Genomic DNA, 17,294 nt, shown 5'->3' with positions numbered 1-17,294 from the left:
TCCTTTTCCATCGGGTATTAACACATGGAGTTTATATACGCTTAATACATCAGCCACCAGAAACCTGGAAGTATAGGATCAGCACTGTAAACATTGCAACAACATGCTTTAGACTACAAACCTCCAGCTGTTGCAGCGATTTCAAAATGTAGATATGGTGTAAACATCACTTTATTATCATTCAGTTCAGTTTATTTGTACAATCTAAAGCATATTAGGCATCAAACAACATCACAATCTCTACTAGTAATACGCAGTGTCCTCCTAGGCTTCAGTTTATGGCAGCAGGTAAACACCATGGCGATGCTTTTCTGCTTCAGTCTATGTAACCCGGTGAGTGATAAAACGATGCAGTCCTCTGTAGCACACCCTCATGTTGTCTGTAATAGTCTTGTCCCGGTACTGAAGTTTTAAAAGGTCCATTTCCCACTAACATTTAAGCGCCGCTGAGCGTGTTCTTAAACGGCTGATTTGCTGTAGCATTTACTTGTACCCAACAGAAATGAAGGTCATCAGTTCACGCTCTTTATCGATTGCACACACAGATACACGGACACTGGAGCACAAAGCAGCTGCGAAGATCAGTCGAGTCATCAAGCGGATCGCTCGTCTGTGTTTGCATTCAGTAAACATCGTGAAAAGAGTGGGTGAACTGATGACCTTCTCGGCCAATCACAGTCATTTCTGTTGAGCATGTGAAAACAATGGCAAATCAGCACTATTTAAGAACGCCATCAACAGTGCTTAAATGTTAACAAGAAATGGACGTTTTTTTTTTTTTATTTCAATACCGAAATTCAGTATCGTGACAAGTCTAATGTAGTGAAAGAATCAGTTCATTAACTTAAGTTTGATAAAAGGCATCTACAAAGTGTGTTTGGGAAAGAAAACGTAAGCTAACTTGTGCCATTTCCCTTTACTTAGCTAAAAAATTAGGTCTGATATCCCTTTTTATTTTCACCAATCATTCAGAACGGACCTTCGGGTCACTCGAAAAGCGGTGAAACTGTAAATTTGTGTCACTTTCTCTTCGCTGATAAGATATACAGCCAGGTACACAACATTCCTATGTAACTCCAAGCGATACTTCCGGGTTTCTTCCCATCACAGCCTCGATTTTGCTTTTAAAATGGCAGCCGCGTGAAATCAGTCTATTCCAACTTATGTTTGCATTTCATAGAGATGCCTCATATTCCTCATATTTCGTCATGCACATCACTTTTGCAGAATCACTCACACAGAGTGTGGTGCTCAAGTTTATTAATTGAACAAACTGTTGTGATCCTTAGTAAATAGGAATAGCAAACAAAAATTGTGAATGGCAGAAATGATTTTGATATTATTTCATGTATTTTGGTACAATACACAATAGTGTGATTCTGAATTTAATATTAATCAGAAGCTCTTAAAGTGAATTTAAAGGGAGATGTTAGTTCAATAGACTAGAAGTAGGTGTTTTTTTGTGGCGGTTTATATATGTTCGAGCACACTATGAAATGCTTTGGACGTTTGTTTTTTTAACACCTCTGAAAATGGTTTAAAGCTCAAAACATTTTAGAGCACATTCACAACTGTATTAAGCATAATCGGCTTATAACTTGATTGACAAACACGCATTATGTACAAACTAGTCCTCTGATCTGTCACAATATACAAAAGAAAAGATCTGTTACTATTACCAATTTACCGTGACTTCAGATTTCCTGTTAAATATTATAGGAATCTTTTGATTAAATGTTTGACCAAAAGTTTTTCTGTTTCTTTTGCGTTGTGACTTGTGATGTGAAAGAGATTGACACCTGAGGTTTTTTTCTCTTCCTGCAGAAAACAAGGAGTCAGGTGTAGGGAAGATGAAGGAAGAGAAAGATCAGTCAGATGCTTTGGAGTCTCTACACAGCAAAGCATCGTCCCTGGAGCAGGGATCAACCCTACGAGACCTGCTCACCACCACCGCAGGCAAGCTGCGCCTGGGCTCTACTGATGCTGGCATCGCATTCGCTCCGGTGTACTCCAATGCCTCGCAGGTCAGAAAACAAACCCCCTACTGATCCCAATCAAACAGAGAGACTGTACTAGCATACATAGATGATAGCATATTGAAAACCAAGTCTGCACACATTTTATTCAGGAAAGCTTTTGATGTAAAGGCCTGTTGACACCAATGAGGATTACTATAATGTTAAATACATGTTTTTGTTGAATTTAAATAGAATTGCTTTAGCAGCATAGAGTATTATGCTACAAGATGACAATGGTATTTTGGTACAATCAGAGAAATTATATAATTATAATCACTTCACAGCTAATAAACTAAAAAATATTGACAGCCTATCAAATTCCATCCTTCTTTAAAGAGTTTGCGCATTTAAAATCAATGACAAATTCATCAGGGACTCATTATAGTAAACAGAACATGAAGGTGTTTTGTGTAGATGCCAATATAAGTGTGCTTTCACACCTGAAGATTGATCGTTTTGTCCCTAAACAGGGATTAAAATGGTTACAATGTTGCTTTTTGTTATTTTTGCGGTTCGCTTTCACACGGCAACATTTCTAAACAAACCAAAATTATTGAAACAAGTCACATGCAAGTAATCTGTCCTCATATTGGTCAGAGTTTGGTTTATTTTCCAGGATTCTGCTCAGCTGTCATAAATCATTATTTTAATTTATGAAGATGAGAAATGAGACAGTACAATTTAATTTTGTATGGTGACACCATCAGACATAGGCTAGTCACCACTAAATATAAATCAGCTGTAAGAATTTCTCATACCTAGCCTCATTTTAATTGTCAAGGGGTGTAAAATATACACTCACCGGCCACTTTATTAGGTCCACCTTACTAGTACCGGGTTGGCCCCTTTTTGCTGTCAGAACTGCCTTAATCCTTCGTGGCATAGATTCAACAAAGTTCTGGAAATATTCCTCAGAGATTTTGGTCTATATTGACATGATAGCATCGCACAGTTGCTGCAGATTTGTCGGCTGAACATCCATCATGCAACTTTCCCGTTCCCTCACATCCCAAAGGTGCTCTACTGGATTGAAATCTGGTGACTGTGGAGGTCATTTGAGTACAGTGAACTCATTGCCATGTTCTAGAAATCAGTCTGAGATGATTTGTGCTTTATGACATGGTGTGTTATCCTGCTGTGAGTAGCCTCAGAAAATGGGTACACTGTGGTCATAAAGGGATGGACACGGTCAGCAACAATACCCAGGTAGGCTGTGGCATTGACATGATCCTCAATTGGTACTAATGGGCCCAAAGTGTGCCAAGAGAATATTCCCCACACCATTACACCACCACTACCCGCCTGAACCGATACAAGGCAGGATGTATTCATGCTTTCATGTTGTTGATGTGAAATTCTGACCCTACCATCTGAATGCCACAGCCGAAATTGAGACTCATTAGACCAGGCAACGTTTTCCCAGTGTTCTATTTTCCAATTTTGGTGAGCCTGTGTGAATTGTAGCCTCGGTTTTCTCTTCTTAGCTGACAGGAGTGGCACCTGGAGTGATCTTCTGCTGCTGTAGCCCATCTGCTTTAAGTTTCGACATGTTGTGTGTTCAGAGATGCTCTTCTGCATACCTCGGTTGTAACGAGTGGTTGTTTGAGTTACCGTTGCCTTTCTAACAGCTGGAACCAGTCTGGCCATTCTCCTCTGACCTCTGGCATCAACAAGGCATTTTGTGATATAGCCTGGTTTGTTAGTTTGATCAGATTGCTTTCTCACTACAACTGAACCACCTCATTCAAGTGATCTCGAGCTGATTGTTTTGGTTCGGATCCAAGCACGATTGTAGGTTTCACATGCCCAAAGGAACCAAGCTGAGGGGCCAAACGTGCCAGGATCAAAACATATGTCTAGGTGTGAAAGCACCCTAAAACTAGTAATGAAGCATTGATCATCCGAATAACATAAAGGTGTGTAAAACATCAATTATAAAAAGTGTAATAAAAGAGTATAAAAGAGTGTTCTTACTTTTGAATGGTGTATAATCTAAATGTAAATCAACAACAAAAAATATAGGATATAGAGACTGTATTTCTAGTAAAAATATATATTTATTGTCCTAAAATAGCTTCCACTTGTTGTCTTCCTGCTACAGATTGTCAAGAGTGGCCGCAGCATGCCCAACATCCTGGATGACATCATCGCCTCTGTGGTGGAGAACAAGATCCCGGCAGGCCGTGGCACGAAGTTAAACCTGAAGCACGAGCCTCTGGAGGAGCCCAAAGTCGAGAGAAAGAAAGCAGTAGAAGAGCCACCCAAACTGTACGCTGACATCCCCCATTGCTGGCTATACGAGCGCAAGCTGCTCTGGCTCAAAGACCACCGCAACAGCGGCAACTGGAAACTCTTCAGGGAGTGCTGGAGACAAGGACAGGTTTGTGAAACAAGCCCTCCAAATTCTTTGCACTACTTTCTGTTTTGCTGGAACTTTTTTTAGGGTGTTGGTTCGGTTTTCTCTGAAAGCCCTCCTCTTGTATATTTGTATTCAGGTCCTAGATTATTAACAGAGATCTGATTTTTCCCCATATTCATGCTCATATCTGAGGAGAACAATTCTTGTATATTGTGAAGTGGCTGTAAATAGAATTTTTAGAGAGATAGCATAAATTGCTTACGTTTACTAGAGCTAACATGACTATCCTGCAGTACACTGATGGAACCAAGAAGTATATGTTAATTAGCAGTATTTCCATATTTTATGTTTTCTGTTTATTTACGGTTGTGAATTGCATTATGGGATGTTGATTCTGCTCTGTTGACTTTAGCCGTTGAAAATTCAACTGTAAAGTTTAACCAAGTGACTTTTTTAAACATTTTTGTAGTTTGAAATAATATAATGTATAAGATATACTAGTTAAAGCATTGAGATACATTTACTTGATGCAAGTGCATTCATTTAGAGTGGTAATCCCAAAAAAAAGACATTAGGGGCCATTCACATTTGCCGTCTTTTGCACACGCTAGTTTGTTATTCTGTATGTGCAACCGAAACAACGGAATATGCAAACTGATGCGTGTGCGCTCCTATGTGAATCCCGGTTGTTTGCATGCACGCCGATAAAATACGCGCCGCTCATGCACCATGAAACCAGAGTAAAAACCTTTAGTGCAGAGGTGTTGCCACGCAGCGAGTTTTGCAAGTCGACAAAACTAAAGTTTATGGAATATGATGATGATGATGTTACTTTAACTAAACATGGCTATAAAGCAGAAATGAGGGATAAAGAGTCAGGGAGGTAAGACTTCATAACAATAATTCTCGGCCATGAGTCTGGGCTAAGACAACAGATAATTCTATCTATCTGATATATATATATATTTTTTTTATAATATTCATGCAAAAGATTCCTTAAAAGATTTTAGCATATAACTGTAGTTGTTACATTGTTTTCCAGTAACATTTTGGATTGATTTCTGTTATTTATTTTGAATAATAATTGTATAATAATATTAATAATAATAAATTGAAATAAATTGTTATATTTATTGAATAATTGAATATATATTATATTTATTATTGGTTGGTGCCATTTAAAATGAAGATCAAGGTCCCATAATGCAATTCAAACGCAGAAATACACAGGGAGGAAAAGAAATGAATCACAAAATACAGAAAATACAGATATTTCTTATAGTGTAGTGTGACACCTGAAACATCTTGACCAGGGTTCAAAACTCTAATAAAGCAGGTATTAAATGTGAGTAAATCACCATTGCTGATAATATAAAGTAACTTCAGCTAAATTCCACGTGGACACAAAACTTCATTGTCATGTTGGCAATGCGGTGCACAAAATGTTTTCTGCTTTCAAATCAACCACCTTTTTGTTGATCAGAATGATAACTCACCTGGATTCCTATTGAATAACTGGGTTTCACCTACAACATTTTGCATAGCAGTGGTGCATAACCTGACCCTACTCACTAGCTCGGTTTTGATTATCAGATCACAAAGGCAAATGTGCAGACTGAATGGTGGACCTGTGTTTTTTCAGATTTATACATGAGCGTATGCTTCTGTGTTTTCAGTGTTTTGGTTGACATATTTCACTATGCCATATTAAAAATAACAATTTGCACCAACCGAGTTTTTACATTTAGAATTTATTTATAATTTAAGGTAAGAATTGATTAGAATAGTCTGTCAAAAAATGTTTTTGCTAAAATAAAAGCTTTGTGGTCTAACGTTTGCAAGCAAAGAAATTACACTAGGTATAAAAATAATATGTCAAATTTGCTATTTATTCAAAATTTGTGTTCCTGAACCACGAAACCAGTCATAGGTATCATTTGTTTTAGTTTTTTACATTTATACGTCATCTGAAAGTTGAATTAATAAGCTTTCCATTGATGTATGGTTAACATAGAGAAAATCAATATAGAGTGCTTAAATTAAGTATATATATTTACAAAGTATCTTCATGGATCACAATCTTTTCTTAACATTCTAATGTATTTGGCATAAAAGAAAAATCTATAGTTTTGATCCTTACAATGCATTTCTACCTATTCCCAAAAATATACCCCTGCAACGTTTTATGGTCACATTTGGCAAAATGATATAAAATTTGGCTATAGCTGCCTGTTGTCTTTCATCAGTTGTCACATCAGCCTCCATTACTTGTGCTGTGGGTTTCCAGAGAGAAAGGCGCCATACATTACAGTCCATTTATTCAGTGCGTGCTTCACATCCTAGACCATTACAGACGATAAGTGGCTTAAAGCTTTCATAAGATGTAGCACCTTTTCACTTGTGCTGCTCTAATGCAGCACATTTCAGATGAGCTTATAGATCCTTTACAATGCGGCCTGATTTTCACTAATGTGCAGGAGGATTCAGATGAGGTTTGAGCCTGCAGGCATACATCCTTTTACTCTAATCATTGTGTTTGTTTGGAAACAGAAGAGAGTCTGTGGTTGTGTCTATAATTTGCCTGTTTATCCATTACTCCAGTAACATAGTCCACTTAAAAGTGTGAATGAAAACAAGAGAGTAAATAGAGATTCTGATTGTCCACGCATGCCATCTTCAGGCGTCATCATTGCAGTGCATTCTGGATTGAATGAGTGCACTATATAATCGACTTTTGTTCTGGACACCACCTGGAATGGCTGTATAGTGCCCTAGATAAGAGACGTAGTCCCTGCCCCTATGGGTTTGAGCTACACTTCCTGTTCCAAGATGACATTTATTGACTTCTGCTCAGTGAAGCATGACTTTACAGCTCTGCAGGAAGTCAACTGGCATCATAAATTGTAGATCTCCCAACAACACACAGACTTTCCTAGAAAGCCTAATAAGATGCCAGTGTAGGGAGCATTTTAAGTGTCCCAAAGCAAAGGTTGTTCTAAAGAGAAGTACAATTTTAACACTATTGCCGATATCCATCCCAAAAATGAAAGCAGTTTTGTAATACACGGCGAAGTTCAGTGAACAAATCCATTCAAGTTTGCAGTTGATGGGAAAATAGTTGATTTTATATTACAGGGTGTTTGCAGGGAAAGTTCAATTTAAAGAAAGTTATAATTATTTTGGGGGGTTTTCACATTTATTGATAGGAAAATGGAGATTTATAGACAGGAAAGTGTGGGGAGGCAGAAAGAGGGGAAGGATCAGCAACGGATCTCGATCCGGGAATGGAACTCAGGTCGCCCCAAGCACCTCAGTGCTCAACACGCTCAGCATTAGGCTATTGGGGCCAACCAATTTAAAGAATTAAGTCCCTAAAAGATATTAAAAAGTCGTAAATGCTATTTTACATGGCATTAAATTTTGTATCCGAATGCTGAAGTTTGCCTGAATTTAATCTGCAAATATGGGTATGCTGTGTAGTTTGTAAAATCAATACAATCCGGTAAAGGTAGATAGAATACGAGGCCGGCCGGAAGTGCGATATGCACAACAATATAGCAGCATATTTTTTATAACACTGCATAACAATAATTAATATTTGTACTGTGACTGTTGGGTTTAGGGTTGGAGTGGGGGTAGGAGTTAAAAATACAATTTATAGGGTAATTTAATAGATAGCATAAATAATACTCGGCACTGTTTTACATTACTGTGATGGTTGGGGTGGGGGTAGATGTTATTAAAATACAATTAATGGAAAATATAATAAATAATATAAAAAATTCTCAATAACTTTCAGCAGCAACCATATTCGATCTAGCAACAACCATACAATCCTGCTAGATTTAAAATCACGGCAATTTGTTTACTGCAGCAACCAAAGAAACGCAATTATTCCTGGTGTTATGGGCGCCACCTGCTGGATTAGTATGTGAATAACTTTTTCATTTAGGATTCGTTTCTTACAAGAACTCACTACATTTACATGGACATCTGTAATGGAATTATTTGCCTTAATCTGAATAAGACAATAATATGATTAAGGTGTTTACATGAGCTGCTGAATGTTCCTTTCATGATCCTGTTTTACATGTTATAGCACATAATTCAATTAACGTCATTGCGTCAGCACGCTATCCACATTTCTTCTGGAGTTTTTATGTAATTTCGGGTGTTTCATTTTTAATTTGTCGACTTAAATTGCAGTTTGGCACTGTCACTTTCATTTAAGAACATTTCAAGCATGCCCCCTGTGACGAACGATATATTGGATGAGAGTATGAACTGCTGGAAGAGTGTTGTTTTAATGGAATTTGATAGGGCACATCGTATGGAGGGAATAAAAACCTCTGCATTTTGTGATGCAGGTGTCTGCGGTCCTTCACTAACTTGGTAGATGCAGAGAATAGTGTCAAACAGCCATGTGTGTACACCTACACAATGGTAATCATTGATTAAGGTGTTTACTAACCTTAATGTCTTTGCTGAACTTCACTAATGCGACTAAAATCGGCATACTCCACATCTTAATCCGATATTTGTTTAGTTCTATTTTGACTTTAGTCGGATTAAGGCAAACAAAAAATCGCTGTCTAATCAGAGTATTGTCTTAATCATATTAAAATCAGATTATTGGTGTCCATGTAAACATACTCAGTAAGTAGTACAGTATACATACTATGAGTTAAAATGTTACCAATGTTACCGGTTGAAACCTGAAGTGGCGACGAGGTCTTTAAATGTAAAGAGAGACTTTAAAAAGTTGTTGTTTTCTGTATATACCCTCTGTTACTTAAAATTTATATGGGATTCTGTGTATGTTTATTTTTAGCTGCCTTTCTAGTGCACACACATTCAGTTTCATGCCAGCCTTGGTGGTTTTTAGGCTGATCCTCTGTCTGTTTTTAGAATTTAAAGTTTTACGAACAAGACTTTTTTTTTTCAGCTGGCACAGTCAGCAACACAAATCCTGTTCTTACTTTACCACAAATGAATCATCAGTTTTTGTTTTAACCAGAATAAAAAAAAAAATCTAATATTTCTTTATAATTAGAGAAGCATTTATTTGCAGTGACACTGCTGTTTGCAGTTTTTCAGAAACTAGTTTGCCAAGCAGTTTATAATAAACTCACAGATCAAGGCTTTCTGGTAAATATAAATATTACCTTTAGAGTTCTGAGTAACCCATCTCGCAATGTGTTTTCGACCAAGCTCCGTATTTTTTTCCACTGTCAAAAACACAAGTCTTAGTAGTGGTTGTGATCTCAGCTGTCATTATAAGGCCATTTCCTGTGTGCTGTTTTTGTAGCCTGTACTAGTCTCTGGGGTGCACCGAAGGCTCAACGCCAGCTTGTGGAAAGCAGAGTCCTTCAACCAAGAGTTTGCTGACCACCAGGGGGACCTCTTGAACTGCAAGGATGGAGTAATGTCCAACTCAGGTGTCAAAGAATTCTGGGACGGCTTTGAAGATCTCACAAGTGAGTGCCGCTTGAAGTCAACGAATAAGCTAGATACTTATTATTCGCTTCTTTTCGATGTAATCTGATCATGCTTTCTGCACAGAGCGACCCAAGGCTAAAGACGGAGAAACTGTTGTGTATCGATTGAAGGACTGGCCTTCAGGGGAAGAGTTTATGGCTTTGATGCCTTCCAGGTAGACTTATGCCGATATTCAATAATTCAATATATGGTGATAATGAACATGCTCAGTATTGATATCACGAACACTTCAAAATGTATTGAATATTTAAACAATATTATTTAAGAGTGTTCTGGTTGTATTTGCAGTGCTGTTCTTAAAAGCAGCAAATGCTTGAAAACCTAATAGGTTAGCTTAATAGTTAATATTTCCACTTACTATAGCCCACTACATGCTAAAATGTTGACGGAAAATTCAGAATCTAGACTATTTTTAGGGTTCTTATATGTTATTACTGTGCAATAAGGCTCCATTTGTTAACATTAGTTGCGCTATTCAATAATTCAATGTATGGTGATGATAAACGTGCTCAGTATTCATATCGGGAGCACTTCAAAATAGTGAATATGTTTTCAATTATTGTTTAAGAATATTCAGATTGTATTTGCAGTGATGTTTATAAGATGTGATTGGTTAGCTTAATAATTCTAACACTAACATTTTCGCTTTATCCAGCCTACTACAGGCTAAATATTGACTGAAAGTTCTGAATCTAGACTGTTTTTAGGACTTCTATATGTTAATACTGTGCAGTAAGGCTCCATTTGTTAACATTAGTTGCGTTATTAAATAATTCAATGTATCATGATTATGAACGTGCATAATATTGATTTCTCGAGCACTTCCAAATACAGTGAATACTTTTTAAATTATTGTTTAAGAATATTCAGATTGTATTTGCAGTGGTGTTCAAGACTTGATTGGTTAGCTTAATAGTTTAAACACTAATATTTTCACTTTAATCTAGCCTACTTCGTGCTAAAATAATGAATGAAAATTCTGAATCTAGACTTTTAAATGCTTTTATACATTAAATTTTGTGCAATAAGGCTTTATTTTTTAACATTTGTTAATTTAACTAAACTCACAATGAAAACAATGAACGTTTTATTAATTTTATGTTAACTATAATTTTTATGTTAACAATTATTAACATAGTAACTAATAAATTTAGCCTTTTATCCACTGTTGATTTTAATTCATTGACTAACATGTACAATTGAAACTTTATTGTAAAGTGTTGCCTATTGTACTTTATTATGATTTTATTCAATTTAATTAATTTATTTACTCTGAACATGTACAGTATGTACAAAAAAACTATTTCTTTTGGTTATCATGTTTATCTTTTAAAGTATATTCAAGTCAATACCTTGAGAATACCGTATACTCTGATAAAACAGGATGTCCAACATTTTAGGCCTAAAATTTTAGACCTCCTAAAATATCTTAAATTTCAAAAACATTTTTAGGCCTAAAATTGTAGGCCCTATAAAGTCTTAAATTCACTGATGTGATGTGTTGTGTGTCTTAAATCATTTTAAACAAGTCTTAATTTTCCAGATAAAGCAACACAACATACTTTTAACATGTTAAACTTGTCATTAAAACAAAAAATACAACTAGACTCTATACAGCCAGAGTTTTCTTGTTTTTGACACATGTATGTAGTTTTGATTTATTTATTTTTTATTGCAAGCAAAAACCCAACCAGGCCATTAGAAATAATAATTAGTGTTTAGTCCTGTGTAAGTCTTCAATTTAATTCATAATGGTCTTAAAAGGGTCTTAAGAAGTCTTAAATTTGACTTGATGAAACCTGCAAAAACCCTGTAAAAGCTTCAAAAATTAATCAGAAAAAATTTGATACCTTCATCCAGGTACCTCATAAACACTAGAACACAAGACGACATGCTAATTCAGATATTGCTTTAGGGCTTGTAAATGCTGGTTTTAAAATGTGCTTGATGTCATTGTTTAGGTATGATGATTTGATGAAGAACCTCCCCATGCCTGAATATTCAGACCCGGAGGGAAACCTCAACCTGGCCTCCCATCTGCCCACCTTTTTTGTGCGGCCGGATCTGGGCCCTCGCCTCTGCTGCGCATATGGTACTACAGCTCCCTCTGTCTCTCACACACTCAGACACACTTTTGATTTCTGGCTTATCTTGTTTTCTGTTTTGGTTTACCACATTTTACTTCAGTATTTATTACAATATTATGTTCAGTTACAGGAAGGAACATTTCCCAAAAGAAAAAGTGTAAAGAAAATTTGTCAATTTTAAATTTTGTTTTAAATTTTAGGTCAATAAAATAAAATAAAATAAGATAAAATAAGATAAAATAAAATAAAATAAATATTATTTTTATGACAATTAGGAATATTTTCCACCACAATCGACTGATTAAAAAAAAACATATGAAGAGTTCAGATGCAAAATCCTTTAAGTGCCATCTAAATTTTTTTTTTCTGAAATTAGCATTTTTTCTCAGCCTCTTATATTAATTTTCAGTTATTTTAAAGTCAATGAAAAACTTGTTCATTACCAAGAATAATAGAAAACTGCTCATTTCAGAAGAAAATTTCAGATTGCACTTTTATGCATTCATATTAAAATAAAACACGTGGTGTTTATTGTTTTTATTGTAATTATACTTCATTTATTTATATTTAAACTTAAATTTAAAAAGACTGAACCATATGGTGCAAATTAGGACTGTCAATTGATTTAAAAATGTTATGGCTCTAGTTGAAATCATGGTCCTTGGAAAATTATAATTATTCGCAAATTTTAAATATACAATTTAAACGTAGAAGTGTTGTGTTGAAATGAAATGCAGGACGAGTTTAAGAAAACAGATCATCTAGTTTTATCATCTTATTATTCTTATTATTTACAATATTTAACTTGCCGTGCAGTTGCCAGTTGTCATTGATTAATTGCGCCAAGGTAATTTTGGTCACTTCTGATGCCCAGTGGTCTCCAGTAAGTGCAATGAAAGTGCCTTCTGCAAATTGATTTACTTTTTTATTTTTGCCATTTTCTGTTGTACAATTCATGTAGCTTTGAATTAATAGTTAGCCTTAAAGGTAACTGGTACAGTAATGAACAATGTTGATGGATATGTGCATTGCCATTTAGTGATCAGGAATCAGTTAGGTTTGCAGTTGTTTGTTTGTTGGCAGGCCCATCAACAAAAAAATAAGCGCACGCTAATTTGGTTTTATCTGGAAGCAGTTTATAATGAAACTTTCCATTCAGCACACAATGCCTCATCATGTCTTGAGCCATCATATTACTGCTGTTTGCTGTACTCTTATTATCACACAATGAAAGGACTGTGGTGATGGCAAAACCCTTATCAAATCATTCATTTGTGTCAAAGAAATCTTTTTTCTCAAAGAAAGTCTTTATGTTGACATCCCAATTTAGTGTTCACATTTCTGTTCATATTTCTAAACATTAGCTTTAATATCTAATTTCTATTTACTGATTTATCTTTGCCATGATTACAGGACACAATATTTGACTAGATATTTTGAAGATACTAGTATTCAGCTTCAAGTGTGATTTAAATGCTTTAGTAGGTTAATGAGGTTAATTAGCCTATTTAGAGTAATTAGGCACGTCATTTTATAACAGTGGTTTGTTCTGTTGACAATACAACAACAATATTGCTTAAAGGTGCTTTTTTTTAATGAAAAGCTGCTTTTACCCTAGCTAAAATAAATCAATTAAGACTTTCTCCAGAAGAAAAAAATATTACAGGAAAAATTCCTTGCTAAACATCATCAACTGTATGTAAACCTTGATGCCTGAAACACAGTGAACTGAATGAAATATGATCCATGTCACAGGTGTGGCAGCGTCTCAGGAGCAGGATTTCGGCACTGCTAACCTGCACATGGAGGTGTCTGACGTGATCAGCGTGCTGGTTTACGTCGGAGTGGCAAAAGGGAATGGCGTCTTGTCCAAAACAGGTAAGTCTGAGATTCATCCGCCACACAACTGTCATTTACTGTCCATTAACTCAGTGAAAGATGTGGAGGGGGAAAAGCTTCCTGCTTGAACAGAAATGTTCCATAAACCCCTGAGCTCAGAGGAAGAAAAAAAAAACACAGAACATGGTTTCCACCCTGGAAACAATGAAATGTGAGAGATGCATCTGGAAGGAGTTTTCCCTGCCTGTGCATTGCCATAGCAGCACTGCAAAGAGCTTTTCTCTCAGCACTTAACGAGAGTGAATCAGTAAAACCTTCACATTAACAGAGGCTTAATATGAACTAAAATCCAGCTGGAGCTTTTATTTCTTCCACTCTCTTTCATCGTCTATAGTGGGATGTCTGCTACAGTAGGCAGATCTAAAACATTCAAGATTTAATGTTACATCTAAACATCATTGGTTCTCAGTCATTTTGACCCCAATTGTCCTAAACAGTAAAAAATATATTTGTTTCTGTCCAGAAATTATATATTAGAGCTTGTCAAAACTACAAAAATTCTTTCATATTTCTATATTCTTTGTAAAAATGCTCATGACATTTAAAAATTACATTGGTAACAAAAAAACTTACACAAATAATCAAATCAAATCACTTTTTATAGTCACATCATCAGCAGCACGAGTGCTATGATGAGTGAAAAGCTTAGGTGCTGGCTCCAGACAGTACAAAATACAGACAGTGCAAATACAACGACAGTGCAAAATATAGCAGCATACTCCTAAAAATAAATAAATAAATAAATAAATAAATAAATAAATAAATAAATAAATAAATAAATAAAGAGGACAATGTAAAATTGACAGCAATATGTACAATGTCCACATAGTTGTAGGCAGTATTGTTTTTTAAGTATGGATTGGTTAAAGTGCAGTGCATGCTACATATTGATGGTGTGCAGTGAGGGGTGTGGAAGAGTCTGTGTGGGGTGTGTTAAGTGTTCATCAGCCTGATAGTCTGAGGGAAGAAACTTTCCTTCAGCCGGCGAGTGCGTGACCGGATGCTGCGAAACCATCTGCCTGAGGGTAGCAGAGAGAAAAGTTTATGGCATGGGTGGCTGGAGTCGCTGATCATTTTTTTGGCTTTCCTCATGCACCGCCTGGTGTAGATATCCTAGAGGGAGGAAATTTCACCTCCTACTACGCGTCCAGCAGTTCGTACAATCCTATGTAGGCCTTTGCGATTGCTGCTGGTGCTATTTCCATACCAGGTGGTGATACAGCCAGACAGGATGCTCTCCTGTAATAAGTTTTTTCAACTTTAATTTTTACACTAATGCTAGGGTACAATGCACATGAGGATGATTATCAGCACAGTATGCACAGCCTGATTTTTTTCTACCCTCCATATATTAGTTAAATTAGACAAAATTAGTTTGTATGCAAAGTGGCAACACCCATGCCATGCACATTCTGGGAAAAACTATTTGGTAACACTTTAAAATAGTGGTTCATTAGTTCATGTATCTATTAACATGAACAAACAATTAGTAATACATTATTATATCATTTATTCATCTTCGTTATCGTTGGTAAACGTTATTTTAAGGGCACCTATGAATAAAATTATCTTTTGTAAGCTGTTTGGACAGAACTGTGTGGATTATTAGTGTGTCCACAGTCAAACTGGGGTATGACTTTAAAACAGGATCCAAATCCCTCCCATTTTGAGGCCCACCGCAACACGGCGTAGGAGTTTGGTTTCCTCACCCACCGAATTGATTGACAGACATGTATTAACATGTATCTGTAGTAATATGTATAATCAAATCCACAAGACAGGACATGCGCAATGCAACTGGGATTAAAAGATCTGCTCAGCTCGCTGTGATCATCCGCACCTCAAGAATGAGTTTTACAAGTATTTCGAGAGTTCACACTTAGATATTGCTTGACAACTGTAAGCAGGTTTGGCATGCTGTCCCGGGAGAGAACCCTGAGCTCGGAGATAGTTGAGCCCAGGGCTCCCGCCAGGTCCATAGAGCATGTGAGGGGAGTACGAGATCAGGTGGTTCTCGAGAGCTCCCCTTTTTGTAAAGGAGAAAAGGAGGAGAAAGGGGTTGATTGGGGGTTTCTTCGGAAAACGAAGATAAGGGAGTAAATCTAGCTAGGCTACTTATAGTGAGTTCGGATAGATCTGATTGGCTAACTAATGAGTGTAGTAGATAGGTGGCCAGCTGCAGTCAATTATATCACATGCTCCTCTCGAAATTAGTTTAAAAACTTCACAAAATGTTTATAAAACAGTGCATGTATGTAATAAAGACAGTAGAATCACTGCGTAATTCATCACCACAGGCACATTGTGTCAGCACAATTATAAAAGAAGATGCTGCAATCCTGGTTTGTGGATCAGGGTTATTTTGTAAATTAACATAATGGATGTCCATACAGCAGTGTATATTAATGTGTATCCTGTCACATTAGCCGAGACAAGTTTTATAACGACATTGTGTGAGACACATCGTTGCCAAGGCTAGAAATAACTTCACAACAAATATATCAAATAACCATTGGGAAACTTCTTGCTGTAGTAAGGGAGATCTGCTTCATTCTTGTCGGTCACTGTGCTGTTTATCTGGCATGAGAAGCAGCAGGTGTAGGCTACACGCACGTGGGAACGATGGCGTGGAGAACCAGCTTATTTGCATTAAAGGCACAGACAACAAAAACAGCTACATTGTCCAAACACCTCAAATTTCCGAGATTTAAAAAGATATATTCAATAATCTGATGGGTGTTTTGAGCTGAAACCCTACAGACACATTCCGGGGACACAAAAGACTTTTATTAAATCTTAAAAAAGGTTTGAAATAGGCGGTCTTTAAGTACGTGACAACTTTGCATTTTAATAATGCATTAGTAAATGTTGAACTATGATGAATAAATGCTTTACAAGATTATTCACACTTAGTTAATGTTAGCAAATACATGAACTAATGGACCATTATTCTAAAGTGTTACCAAAAATTGTCCAGAACAAAAGTGCATATTTAATTGCTTTCGAAAGTTTGTTGAGACCCCTTTTTGGAAAACCATTGACTTAGCAAAAATGACTTCAACGTTCAACATGTTTAATAAAAGACACACATTCATTTCGATTTGTAATTGTGGTCTTTACTATACCTTTAAAATTCTGATTATTTATTTCAATGGCACTACTGTAGTTGACACTGAAGACTTTGCTGAGTAATCATGTAAATGATGTTGATATATTTCCTCCCTCACTTTTTGATTTTAAGGTTTTAAGTAATTTTACAGTTGTGCTCCTCCTTCCTGCGATGACTTGTCTATTTTTATCTGCCGTCTCATGGGCAGACATGAGGAGAATATATAAAAGCCAGACTCCCACACATACTGCTTGCCATTAATTTTTAAACATCGCTCCGTCTTCAAAAGAGGACAGCGCTGCCTGCTTTTATAATAAATTAAG

General features: G+C 36.3%; 1 protein-coding gene across 47 annotated transcripts in view; it reads left to right on the top strand.

Moving 5' to 3' along the window:
• The window catches only part of jmjd1cb (jumonji domain containing 1Cb), a 229,500-nt gene that overhangs the window by 206,433 nt on the left and 5,773 nt on the right, over positions 1-17,294 (top strand). For all 47 annotated transcript variants that reach the window (XM_009306514.4, XM_073918201.1, XM_073918202.1 and 44 more), the window contains 6 exons: positions 1,825-2,024; positions 4,120-4,398; positions 9,686-9,854; positions 9,940-10,030; positions 11,838-11,968; positions 13,719-13,841. In XM_009306514.4, coding sequence (XP_009304789.2) covers positions 1,825-2,024; positions 4,120-4,398; positions 9,686-9,854; positions 9,940-10,030; positions 11,838-11,968; positions 13,719-13,841 — 993 coding nt within the window. The remainder of the gene's footprint in view (positions 1-1,824; positions 2,025-4,119; positions 4,399-9,685; positions 9,855-9,939; positions 10,031-11,837; positions 11,969-13,718; positions 13,842-17,294) is intronic.

The sequence above is a fragment of the Danio rerio genome, chromosome 12 (assembly GCF_049306965.1).
Source record: "Danio rerio strain Tuebingen ecotype United States chromosome 12, GRCz12tu, whole genome shotgun sequence".
Lineage (NCBI taxonomy): Eukaryota > Metazoa > Chordata > Actinopteri > Cypriniformes > Danionidae > Danio > Danio rerio.
The sequence above is the reverse complement of the archived record's forward strand: the minus strand, read 5'-3'. Positions and strand labels throughout refer to the sequence as shown.